Genomic DNA, 13831 nt, shown 5'->3' with positions numbered 1-13831 from the left:
ATCAACTTGAGCTATCTCAAGAAATATACTGCTCTTGGCTGAGAGTGGTATCTTCCAAGGGTATCTGCTGGTTGCTGGGGAGGGGTTGTTCTTTACACATTTTAAAATAAGAAAACTATAAAAGTAAAAATGCAAGCTACCCTAGGAAATAAAAAGCAGTAAAAAGCAGTTATTTCATGGGGGGTTGGGGGGGGAAGGAGTTCTAATTACCTACAGAACTCATTCAAAATATAAGTTCAGATTTCCAAACGAAGTAGTAAGAAGAAAAAACTGAATTTAAAATGCTACAGTACACAACCACGTTATAAATGTACATTTATTTTATTTACAAAGGAACAGAGTATAACTGTAATGTAGAACAAAAGGAAAAGATAGGCATACATATTTACATAGTAAGTATAGGCAAAACTTATGACGATTCTTTAAATACTAGCATTTATCAAATCAGTTTCTAAAAAATAATCATCACCTTCAGGAAGAACTTTTAGGAGGCTCAACCTATATGATTAAAGCTATGACTATCTGAGTGAAACAATTACATTCTTTAAAAACCTCCCAAGTTTCTGGAGGTCAAATAAACCAAATCACCAACAATTTTTAAAAGATTCAAAGGCTCTTAAATTAGGATGTCATAATTGTTTTAAGAAATTGTTTTTTAAAAGCTTCACTAACAAGAGATGAACATGCAATGGAAGACAAGCTGGCGAATCTGCGTTTCTTCTTGTAGGACTGACACCGCTCACAGCGCCCACACCTCGGTCGTGACGCCTTTTGCGTTTGTCGGTTCTTCCTTTAGGTCACTGTCCTTTTGCCTGTGAAATGTGATGTCCAAACTGAAATAAAGCAGATGTTTAACACAGAAATTATTCCAACGTTTAAAAAAAGAAAAAACGGCAATACCAGCACCAAATGCCCGCTTGAGGTTTAATCATTCAACAATAAAGTTACTGAGAGTGGGCCGTGCGGCAGGCACTGCCCCTGAAACGACACAAAAAGACATGCTCTTCCTCCAAGACGCACAGCTGACTGGGGAGAAGATGCTCAGAACAGTGCACAGCCGGAGACAACTCGGAGACACCTCGTTAGTCCACGTCGCTGGGAAACAGGATGTTCTAGTCAGTATGTTCAGTTACCCAAGTGAATTTCTCAGGTAACTGAAGACTTCGAACACCCTAGAATTTTAATAAACCAGGTTCTGGCCACAGCTCTGACAATCAGACGTGGGGTTACGGGCAGATTACTTAAACACCAGGAGGTTCATTTTCCTCGTGTGTAAAGTAGGTAATATTAGCCTGGAGATTTTTTTTTTTGTATTTTTAGGATATTGCTGTGAAGATTGAATACTATGCGTAAAAAAGTACTTTGCAAGTTCTAAATTTATATACAAATGTTAAGCATTTATTTGTAGGCACATTTGCATTATTATTATTATAGTTCTAATCTATATACTTTTTTGTCTTCTTAGAGTGAAGGATGTAATTTTGAGTCAACATAATAAACATCAGATACTGTACACACACACCGTTGCTCAGACTACTCACACTAGGACCCGGTAGGAAAATTTCCCCCTGCTCTGCTGTGCTCCCTGCGTTGCTATCTGCTGCTTAGTTTTTCCATCCCCTCTGCTGATGGCTGCCACCCTGAATGCTCTCCACCTGACTTCAGACCCTGCTCCTCTCCACAAGAGTTACTCCCATGTACTACCTCAGCTAAACTACGAGATGAAATAAAAACACCCTCAAAATTAGAATTAAGCCTAAATTTTAAAAAGATACTTCAAGTAAGGAGCAAGCTTCAGGGTCAAGCGTTGGAAATATAGTGTGGCCCTTTAAGCCACCAAGAAGTATTGTCACTAAAGAGAATAATGATCCCATTTGTCTTAAAAGCACAGTTAACATTCTATTTGCCTAAATAATCAGAGTCTACATTTGACTGAAACAATGGAGCATTCTCACGTGACTGTGGTTGGTGTGACCCTATGGCACGGCTCTTCTGTGTCCTCCCAAAGTGTGGGCCCCAGCTCACACCGTGGACAGCAGCATCGGGCGAGCACCTGCCCGGATGAACCGGCACAAGCTTGTGCACATATTTTCCAATTCAAATGTTTTATATCAAAAACTTCATAGAAGGCTGAAAGCTAAAATGGGCACGTAAAAGCTAACGAAGACAGAAACATTAGCAGCGCCAACAAATAATTGTGTCCCAAACACGTCACACTCGCGGTCGGACGCATGCAGCCCGCCGGCCACGAGTGTGACAAGCTGGGGTAGCCCATTCTGCAGTTACTTTAAGAGAACTTGAAGGCAAAGACAGGTCATAAATAATACACTTTAGAAAAACTGAAAAACTAACTTTACGTTGTTAGAGCTCAGCCTTGAAGTTTCTGGACTAGAAAATGGCGAAGACTCCCAAGACCTATTTTCTTTCTCAAAGGAATCATCTTGGAACGCAAATTTCTGCTTCAGTGCCTGGGAAATTAAAGACACTGGGTCCCACTGCGAACTGTGTCTTTTCCTCTTACGAATGGGTCTGCCTCCAGGTGACCTATTTAAAAAAAATAAATTAAAATTGGTGTAATTTAAGCTCCTTGTTAACAAGCACAGCAGAGATATAAGCATAATGCACTACAATCTAATAGGTCAAGAGAGTGAAATTTTTTACCACAAATCAGAAAACCAAGTAGGGCTCTACCACGACCTTGGTATGGCCGAGGACTCATCAAAAATCTCTGTGCCGAAGATCTTTATTTTAAATCACCGAGTGTTTCAGGGGGAAATTTTAAAAACATATTTAAGAACTTTTAAAAAAGAGTTCATGAAAAGAGAAGCATTCGGCTAGTCATTCACTCCACCTTCACTTAATGCCTATTAGACCAGGCTCCTTGTGACACTTCGAGGGCAGGGCAGTATCCGGCTCCCGTGGGACATTCTGGGGGCAGATGGTCAATGAACAGGTAAGCAGGGTGACTGGGTGCAGCAAGTGCTGCGAATAAAATAAGCAGGTCAACGTGACAGTGACTAGACGAAAGCGCTTCAGATGAGATGACCAGGAAAAGCCTCTTTAGGGAAATGACCAGCTGTCAGCTTAAGAGTAAATATTGGTGGATCCATCGGGACGGAGCTTGGTGCTTGTGAGAAAAGGAGGAAGAAACCAGGACTCGCTGCCGTACCACGAGTACCACAGGAAGTAGGGCCTGAGGTTGGAGAGAAGCCAGGGCTGGGTCCCGGCGGGACTTACAGGCCCCAGCAAAGTGTCTGTTTTCTTCTAAGCTCATGGAAAACCACCAGAGGTTTGCAACAGGGAAAGGCATGACTGACTTCAGTTTTTAAAGGAACAGTCTGGCTACTACATGGAGAAGAGTGGAGGAGGCAAGGAGGAAAACCAAGAGACCGGCAGGGAGGCCTCTGCCTGAGACCTATCCCTGCAGGGCGCAAGCTGGATGGGATGGGGGCTCAGGTGGGAGTAGCAGTTGGATCAGGAAGAGTACAGGAATTTGAGCTGCATACTGATGGAATCTGAGCTCTGTGGGACAGAAGGTATTAAGAAAGAGGTATTAAGAAAAAGTCTATAGCCCTAACGGGCTTGGCTCAGTGGATAGCGCATCGGCCTGCGGACTGAGAGGTCCCAGTTTCGATTCCGGTCAAGGGCATGTACCTTGGTTGCGGACACATCCCAAGTGGGGAGTGTGCAGGAGGCAGCTGATGGATGTTTCTCTCTCATCGATGTTTCTAACTCTCTATCCCTCTCCCTTCCTCTCTATAAAAAAATCAATAAAATATATTTTAAAAAATTTAAAAAAAAAAGTCTACAAACAGAATGATAAACTCCTACCTGGCTTGCATGCCCCGTGTAACTCGCATTTCTCCTGACCAAGAAGGAGACTGAAGAACTTCCTAGGAAAACTCAAGCCCCAGAGAAAAGACAAACAACTACTGAAACCTGGGGTCTGGCCAACAACGTGACCAGGGTCTCTCCTCACTCACTAAACTGTAAAGCCCCCGGCGGACACGCCCCCTCACACAAAGCACCTGCAAGCGGCTTTTCACCGGCTCACTTTTAAACATGAATTTTTAGGTCCCACATCACTAGATAATTAAGGTTTCAGAACCACACCTAGAAACCAAAATCAACAACATTCTACACACCAGCTTAACTAAAGACTGTGATTTAACGATACTGGGAAGATGTAATAAGTGTATGTGTGCCTGTGTGTGAGGGTAGAATGTCTATGAGAATATATTCCTAATCTTTAACAGTGGGAAGAAAATATAGATAAAATATTAAGAAACAGCAAATAAAGTATGTTTTTTCAAAACTATGGAGCTAATATACTAGAAGAGTCAAAAAACTGAAATGATTCTCTGGGAGGGCCTTTTGGGGTGAAAGGGAATAAAAGAGAAGATGTGTATAGGTTTAGTTTAATAAATATAATTTTTTAAAACATTCCTGATAAAATTTTGGTTCATTTCTCAAATTATGACAACATACCGTTCAATAGCACGAAGTTTAACCTTATTCAAATCCTTCAGAACATCCAACATGTTTGGAACATCTTTGTTTTTCTGGTTTTTTGAATGACGATTATAATGGGTCTTACTAGCACCTGGGTGCTGTTTTCTCACTTCAGTTGCTATATTATCTGAGTCACAAATATGAGTATATTCTGGCTGCACAAGAGAACATGGAGGCTGCAGAGAAGAAAACTGAGGGGGCAGAGGGGGTGGAGGAGGAGGAGGAGGAGCGGGAAGCACTGAACTTGAAAATGGATCTGGTTTGACACTTAGTCGAGCAGTTCCTGATGATGGCACTTGTCCCAAACCACTAGGCCCATCAGTTGAGTCAAAGGAGCCTAAAAAACAAAGCAGTCTGTTGAAAAATCATGCAAAATTCTCTTTCACGTAACACTAATCAAAACCAAAACAAACAATTTCTGTAATGCTGCTAAAATAATGATGTGGCCAGAAAGGAGAAGCAATCCCATCTGCTTTGTCATTTCTGTAAGAGTCAAGCCAAATAGGAAATTTACTTTTAATCCAGTTAGGGTTCTCTGTGCTGGCCCTTAAAAGTGGGAACAGGCAGAAACACTTCAAAGAGAAAATAAAAAGTGCTTTTTCAGTAATTCACATACAATCTAAATTTCATCCTCTATTTTAAAAAGCTAAAACATGATCAAGGACTTATAGTTAGAAACACTCAAAATGGTATCTCTGTGATAAACACCCAAGCATACACTTTAGGCAAGAGCTTAAGGATGAGTCGAGTACAGTAGTCTTCCTTATGCATTTTCACTTTCCATGGTTTGTTCCCCAAAGTCAACGTTGGTCCAAAACATCAAATGGAAATTCCAGAAATAAACGACTCGTAAGTTTTACATTGAGTGCCCTTCTAAGTAGCACGATGAAACCTCATATTGTCCCACTCTGGCTCACCTAGGACATGAATCGTCATCCCTTCACCCAGCATCTCCACACTGTACACATTCCCCACCCATCACTCACTCCGTAGCTGTCTGGGTTATCAGATCGACTGCTGAGGTGTCACAATGCTGTGCTCAAGTAACCCTTAGTTTACCTAATGTTGACCCCAAAGCAAAACAGTACTGATGCTGGCAATTCGGATATGCCAAAGGGAAGCCGGGAAGTGCTTCCTTTAAGTGAAAAGGGATGTATTTATCGGAAAAAGCAGAGTATATATAGGGGTTCAGTACTAACAGTGGTTTCAAGCATCCACCGGGAGTCTTCGAACGTACCCCCCTTGGAAAAGGGGGGACTGCTTTACTAACTCTTTCATAAGAGATTTGCTCCTAAAAGGCTGTAGCACATGATTGCTAAAAAATGTGTATTTACATCTCATTTTTATTATTACACATTATGTCATATCTATTATATATTCTATTTATAGTATAATGTATATACATTGTTATATGTAAGTTATATGTGTGTGTGTGTATGTGTACACCTATATATATTACGTGTGTATGTCTATAGGTTAAAGCAAGTTTTGTCTCTAAAAATTTAGAAAAGGGTCATCTAGAGAACATTATTCTCCTAACGAGGTGAAATAGCAGCAGTAACTTCAAACTACAAATCTATGAAATCTCAAATCTTTCAAATTAATGCACTCTTCCTCTTAAATTTCCAATGCTTTTCTGAAGATTTAGAAAAGTTTACTTAGAAAACCGGCTTTTCAGTACAAAACTACTATCTTCTGCAGTATAGTTAGCTCTTCTTTAAACCAAAACTATCTCCCTTAATACAAATGAGGGAGATAGTTGTTTTTTTTTTAATCCTCACCTGAAGATATGTTTTCATTGATTTGAGAGAGGAAGGAGGGCAGAGAGAGAGAGAGAGAGAGAAGAAACATCGATCAGTTGCCTCACAGATGCGCCCCAACTAGGGATCAAATCTGCAACCTACGTATGTGCCCTGACCATAAACAACCTTTTGATGTACAGGATGACACTCCAATCCACTGAGGCACCCAGCCAGGGCCAAATGTGTCTTAATTTATTCTAAATAAACATCAAACAAAACATTTTTATATAGCCAGCATCTTCTCGTATTTAATGACATTCACGAGATACATAAACATCAAGCGTTCTTATTCAGAACTGTACTGGCTGAAATACTAGGCGAGTACCATCTACCTGAAACAAAAACCCAATGTTACTTACCACAGTTAGTACTGTTTTTCAGCTCCTGCATTTGCACAATTGCAGCAATCTGAGAACGCAGAAAAGTGAGCTCGTCTTCAAGGGCAGCTATTTTTTTAATTGCAGCTTCATTTACAGGCTGAGAACTCTTCATTGGTTTGTTATGTCTTAGACCAGGTGACGGTGGATCCCGAACTAGTTGCAAAGGATGGAAAACCTCGGTCTCCTCTTCCTCATTTTTCCATATACCATTTCTGGGGGTGGAAAGAAGGAAGAAATGGGGATGGAGAGAGGGAAAGGGAGGGGGGAGGGAAATTTTCCAAAAGAAATAAATTATTTCAGTCCAAGAGGAATACAGACACCAAGACAGAATCAGAGTAGCTCTCCTTATCCCGCGACTTATCTCTAGACTCACTGGGGACAAACACAACATCTTACATAACTGTGTATTCTCAGGATGTAAAACAGAAATTAACTTTTAATAGGTGACCAATAAGTGGTCAGTGAACGAAGGAACAAGCCCTGCTTTTAGACTGTAAAACAAAAATAATTATCCTGTAACTGTCCTGCCTTTTCACTTTAAACCCCCGACAAGTTGTTTTATTTAGAAATTCTGTGTTCTGGATACACAGTACTGAAAGGCCTTATATTCAGTACAATGTTAAGAGTAAATTTACGGTATTCTAATTTCTTGAAAATTGATAACCCAGTTTGACATGTAAAAAATTTAGTCGTAGTATTTCAATAACTGAGCCTGGTTGTGCTTATAGCCTGCATCGGAATATACTAACACATGTTAGTACTCCCTAGGAGAAAACACACACAAATGTTGAAATAATGTTTAACATCATTGCCTGTAAGAACTAGGTTAAGTTTTGAATAAATATATGAAATAAAATAAACCTAGTTACCTAGTACAGGAAATAGCTTTCTCATAAATACAAACACAGTGACTGTGATGCTGTTTAAATATCATTCCTTCCTAGGCCTGGTGCTAGGTTTAAATGTTCAGTAAGAAAAAATGACTAAACATGAGGAACAAGCAGTCATCCTCATTAGGAAAATATTAGTCAGACACAACGCAGCAGAGAGACGGACAACACGAAAAGGCCCACTGAGTCTGAACGTGAGCACGTCCAAGAATTCAGATTACAGCCCATACCCCACCTTCCAAGATCAGTATATAAATTTACCGAAATCTGAGATAAATGGATTCTTCATCATTTGCCACACAGAAAATATCAGCAAAAGATGGAACTACAGAGCCACAGTTACCAGAGTCTACAGAGTTCAAGAGGGGGATCAGCTAAAGGGAAAAAAGGAAAACAAAGTCAGAGCTCTGTAGGGAGTAGGGGGGAGACACATGCCATGGACATTAAATAAGTTAAAAATCCAAGCGGGAAAAGGGATATTCAGTAGAAAACCATGCACCTATTAGTAAGAAAAAATACTGAGGAAAATATTATCCCCAAGACTATACATGTAGCAATATCCTCTCCCCTGGTTAATGTCATCTATCATTAATCACAAACTATAAGAATAAAATACTTGGTATTGCTTTGTACCTGCCCATTTTTGAATGTAATTATTTAAAGAAATAAACACAAAAACACACGTGATGACTTGTTCCCAGAGATAAAGGTCTTTGCAGGAAATATTTCTTCTTTTGTTCTATCCTGTATCCCCTGGGTTACCTAGGATTATTTTATACACAGTGATTCAACATTGCATGCTGGCTGACATACCTCGAAATCAGGCCGGCGACAAGCTTCTAAAGGAAGAATTTTCCCAATAATACGAACAATACTCCGAGCTGATCCATAACCTTTGTTTCCCCAAATCTGCAAAAGCTATTGGAACATAAAAAGTTGTTTTAAAAAGTACTCTATCTTAGGTATCGTTATACATCTAATGCAAAAGATGCAATCACGTTTATTTTTTAAAAGAAAATACAGAACGGTGTTCTCAAAGTCTTGTCTTCAAAGAATTACATTTTGCACCAAACCAGATCTCAATTCAGACATTTCAAGCAATTACAGATGATACCTGGCCAGTGGTGTCTATACTGAACAGTGTGGCCTTGAGGATATACTAGTAGATACCAGAGCTATTAACACTAGAATCTCTGCCAGCCTGAGCAATTGTATTTAAAGTGTCCTGCTACCACTCATGTGTGCCCTCGCTAAGAGCCACCGGCCTAGCGGCTTCACTGCAGTGAGAGTACGTACTATGCATAGTCACCCTATTCTTGATTAACTTGAACGGTCCCTTCATATCTTGCTCTGCAATTTCCATCCTGACGAACTTCTACCCTTCTAACTCTCATTCCTTCATTGCCATTGACCATCTTCATCATTTCTATTATTTCACCTCCTTCTTCTATTCCTGATCTAGGACCCTCATTTTTTTTTTTAAATCCTCACCTGAGGATATGTTTACTGATTTTAGAGAGGTAGGAAGGGAGGGAGAAAAAGAAAGAGAGAGAGAGAAAGAGAAACATCATCAATAGGTTGCTCCTAGATGTGACTGGACCGGGCATGGAACTAGTAATTTTTGGTGTACAAGATGATCTTTTTTTTTTTTTAATTGATTGATTTGAGAAAGAGAGAGAGAGAGAAACACTGATTTGCTGTTCCACTTATTTATGCATTCTTTGGATGATTCTTGTATGTGCCCTGACTGGGGATCAAACCTATAACCTTGGCATATCGGGACGATGCTCCAACCAACTGAGCCATCTGGCCAGGGCCCCTCATTTTGACTTGACTGACTTTCATACCAAGCAGGGATTATCAAGTTATTTCAGTTGATATGCTCTCAAAAATGGTTCATCCTTTTTTAAAAAATATATATATATTTTATTGATTTTTTACAGAGAGGAAGGGAGAGGAATAGAGAGTTAGAAACATCGATGAGTGAGTAACATCAATCAGCTGCCTCCTGCACACCGCCTACTGGAGATGTGCCCGCAACCAAGGTACATGCCCTTGACTGGAATGGAACCTGGGACCCTTAAGTCCGCAGGCCGACACTCTATCCATTGAGCCGAACCGGTTAGGGCTGGTTCATCCTTTTGATATGTGTCCTCATATTACTAATAGATAAACTACCCCATCCTCACCTGAGGATATGATTACTGATTTTAGAGAGGTAGGAAAAGAGGGAGAAAAAGAAAAAGAGAGGGAGAAAGAAACTACAATATTTATAAAGATTACTCTGCACAGGTATTGTGCAAACCCTTCATAACATGTTATGCTCTCTGTGTCGCCCCAAGCAATTGCCAATCTCTGAAATCCCCAACACCACTGCTTTCATCACCTATAAGTGGTCTCACCTCTCCTATTACTGAGAAAATCAAGGACAATGATTTAATATAGTTCAATTTGCACTCCTCTCCATTCAAAATCTCCCCACTATCTCTCAGTTTTATTCTACTCTTGACTGTCCAGCTTCTGTCCAAGGCTTATTTATTTATAGGCTCTGCCCAAGTACCTTTTTCAGGGCATTGCTCAATCACTCTCATTTGTATCTTAAATATTTTCCTGTCTATAAGGGTCTTCCCCAGTGTGTAAAAATATGATGAAGTTACTTCTAACACTGAAAAGAAAAATATTCATGCCTGCTGCCCCTTCAAGTTGATGGCCTCTCTTGATTTCTTTTCACAAACTGATGCCAACTCCCTTCCTCAGTTGAATATCCAATTACATACTATAATACATTGCCATTCCCTACCTACTGAAATCCCTAAAGGCACCAATAATAGAATGATAAATCTTCAACTATTACTCAGTCCTCGTTATCTTCAACATCACTATTTCTGAAATTCAGAATGCTTCAATGGCATCTTCCATTACGTCATTAAAGTCCATCAGTTCAAATCTCAAAATAACATAGATAACTCCAAATCTGAATCAAGTCTTTTCTTTCCTACATTCTAGAACCATTTATCCCATTATCTGCAGGATACCTGTACTTGTCTATTCTAACAGCACATCTGGCTGACCTTATCTCCCTACTCAAACTAGTTCCTCATACTGAGTTGCCTATTTATAAGGATGACACCATCATTCTTCAACTTACTTTTACTTAAAATCTTGAAATTATCCTTGACTACTCTCTTCTAATTCACACACCAAAAAGTCTATTCTATAAACCTCCCTACTATTTTGTGTCTTATATTCAGTCTTGTATTATACTTATCTGCAATGTTGGCTAGCCCTCATATTTTTAAACACCATAAATACAAAAACGATGTATTGCTATTCTGTATCACCTGCAGAACCAAGTATATTGTCTTAGGTGTAGGAGATGCTCAGTAAGTAGACAAAAGTGGATTTGCTTTTCATTCTCAGACTTAAGTCATCCTCTCTCCTTCTGATTTATTCTGAATATTTTGAGCTATAACTTGCCATTTACATTAACAAAATGATTAGATGATTAAAAATGTAATTTGCCTATGCAATAAAAGGAATTCCATGAAGGTCATGCCTATATTTTGTTTGTTTGCATATTTTTTTATATTTTATTGATTTTTTTCAGAGAGGAAGGGAGAAGGATAGAGAGTTAGAAACATCAATGAGAGAGAAACATCGATCAGCCGCCTCCTGCACACCCCCTACTAGGGATGTGCCCACAACCAAGGTACATGCCCTTGACCGGAATTGAACCTGGGACACTTCAGTCCACAGGCCATCGCTCTAGCCACTGAGCCAAACCGTTCAGGGCTGTTTGCATCTTTTGTTGGCATTTGACCCATCAGGTAAACAGGTTCCTAATAATCTTATCCCTTTTTAAAATCAAACTATCAAAGGTAAACTATTGCAAACTCATCGTAGTCACACCTACAGAGAAATAACAATTTCGCCTTAAATGCTTACATATAAATCATTTTCAAAATGAGACCCAAGAACAACTACAACAGGTTCATTCAAATCCATTAAAAACATTTACCTGGTCCATGGGAACACCGAAATACTCCAGTATCTCTCTTAAGGTATTCAATATGAAAGACATTGATGAAGCAAACACAGAAGAAATTCAAAGAAACATAATCAGTTTCTTGATACCTTCAGAAAAAAAAATTAGAGACTATTACTCTTGACAAATAAATAGTTGCTGTATAAATTGTATGAAATAAACTACAAGTCCTACCGTTACACATTACACCCTCAACTAATCTCTTTGGGCCGGCATTATTTTGAAGGACGTCAAAGAGAGAGGGCATGGGGGTTGGGGAAGGCTTGGTACAGGAAGCTTCCATGTATCCGTTAAATTGCATTACAAGCTCATGGGCTGTTTAAGCCTCATAAATGTCAATCAACAAGAGACCGGACACTTAGCAGAGAAGCCCTCGAGTTGGCCGGGGCAGAGCAGCTCCCGCTGACCTGACAGCTGCGGACGGATTCGGGAGAGGGATGTGGTCCGCCCACCCTGGAAAGCAGGCAGGGGGCCGACACAGGTGCAACACCCTCCAGCACTCCTCGCTCACTTTAAAGAAAAGGAACGTGAACCCCAAATCGGTGACTTCACTTAGTCACCCAACGAGTACCTAACTGGCCGAGACTTGCGCCCGGCTGCTCCCGCGCTCTGGCCGCACGAGTCCTTGGGGGCTCTCCTACCAGCGGAGTCGCCTCGCTCACCTTCCTCCCAAGCCGAGCCCCCGGCCCACTCGGGACGCCGAGACGCGGTCGTTAGGGAGCTCAGACTCGGAATCCTCCGTTGCCTAAGCCCCAAGGGCGCTCAGACCCGTGTCCGGACGCGCGCTCGGCCTGCGGGCCCCCGGCGGTAACAACGCCCCCAGCGACCCGGGTCTGGATCGCGGAGCCCCACCTCTGCCTGGGTAATTCCACCTGCTCCCCGGTCCCGCTACTTCCGCGTCCCTGGACGAAAATCAAACTCCGCGGGCCGTGACTTGCGCCCGATGTGATTGGACAAGGCTGAAGATTGCTGCTTGTGATTGGTGGTACGATAACCAATCGGATTACTGTTACTTGGACAGACTACTAGGATTTTTCTTTTTTAAGAGGGCGGGCTTTCCGCGGGACAACCAATGGAAACCATAGGCAGCTAGTGGGGGCGGGGGGCAGGCTGCAAAGGGCCGCTGGGGGCGCGGTTTTGGTTCCGGTGCTGTCCAAAACGGGTGTCCACAGCCGGGTGCTGTGGAATCATTATGGGCCCTTGAGCCAGGCCCGCGACCCGGAGTTCCTGCTCCACACAGATCTGCGCAGAAAAATCTTCGCCGCCCCTACCCCCAGACCGGAAACGGGGCCACTCTCCAAAGTCACTGGGCTTTTGCTGTTCGATCATTTATTCGTTCAGAGAGTGAACATATGCTTATGGGACTAGCCCGAGCTCAGCACTGTCCTCGAGGGATCTGCAGCTTTACAGTACCTAGAATGTTCTTTCACGAAACGCTCCTGGTATCCAGGCTGCCAAATGCGGGCTGGACACTGACCTGGCCTCACCGTGGATGGCAAAGTGATCCCTAAGTCCTAACAGGTGGTATTCCAATTTTCAATTCTGATCTGAGGGATGAATTAGTTATATGACAACCTAAGACCAACTGTGCAGGGGGAATTGCAATGATGGGCAAGACAGGTAAGGTCCTTTACCTCCTGGAGCTCACCTTCTAGTGGAGACTGGAGAGAGGCTTTCTCTGAGCACCATCTCTCTCCACTCTCCTTCCTACTTTTTTTTATAGCACTTGTCACCCTGTATAGTACACGGTGGGGCAAAAGTAGGTAGTTGTACCTGAAACTGTTTATCCTTGTATTATTTTCTATCCAAACCACTGTAAACCTGCTTTTTGCCCAGCCCTGTATTTATGCTCCCCCTGCAGCCAACCTAAACTCTGAACTCCAGAACAGAAGCTTTGTTTTGACCCCTGCTGTACCTTCAGTGCTTTAGAAGCCTGATACTGTATCTATACTAATAAAAAGGGTAGCATGCTAATTAGACCGGATAGACCAGATGATGCCGGGGTCCAACCCCAGCAGGTCCAGGGGTCCCCAAAGGTGTGGATGGAGTCGGCGAAGAAGGAATGACACGGAGACAGCGTTCAGTTGATTAGCAGCCTTGCCAGGATCTCTAGCCACAATCTCCAGCCAAGTTCTGTGTCCATGTTCTCTTGCTAGGTTCTACAGACAGGTTCTCCAGGTTCTCCAGCCAGGTTCTGTCGAC

The 13831-nt window shown here is 41.7% G+C and overlaps 1 protein-coding gene across 3 annotated transcripts in view; it reads right to left on the bottom strand.

The window, feature by feature from the left end:
- Positions 1 to 726: 726 nt before the first annotated feature.
- MTFR2 (mitochondrial fission regulator 2) overlaps positions 727 to 13831 on the bottom strand; it is a 24473-nt gene continuing 11368 nt past the window's right edge. The window contains exons 2-8 of one of the 3 annotated variants that reach the window (XM_015572064.1): positions 11603 to 11718; positions 8398 to 8502; positions 7846 to 7958; positions 6674 to 6906; positions 4489 to 4849; positions 2353 to 2544; positions 727 to 833 (exon numbers count right to left, since the gene is read on the bottom strand). In XM_015572064.1, the coding sequence (XP_015427550.1) occupies positions 740 to 833; positions 2353 to 2544; positions 4489 to 4849; positions 6674 to 6906; positions 7846 to 7958; positions 8398 to 8502; positions 11603 to 11665 (1161 nt within the window). In that variant the 5' untranslated portion in view covers positions 11666 to 11718 and the 3' untranslated portion in view covers positions 727 to 739. Of the gene's footprint in view, positions 834 to 2352; positions 2545 to 4488; positions 4850 to 6673; positions 6907 to 7845; positions 7959 to 8397; positions 8503 to 11602; positions 12106 to 13831 lie in introns of those variants that run through there. The other 2 variants (XM_015572065.1, XM_015572066.1) reach the window with 2 other exon arrangements.

The sequence above is a fragment of the Myotis davidii genome, unplaced genomic scaffold, assembly GCF_000327345.1.
Source record: "Myotis davidii unplaced genomic scaffold, ASM32734v1 scaffold266, whole genome shotgun sequence".
Classification (NCBI taxonomy): Eukaryota; Metazoa; Chordata; class Mammalia; order Chiroptera; family Vespertilionidae; genus Myotis; species Myotis davidii.
This window is presented reverse-complemented; position numbering and strand designations above follow the sequence as displayed.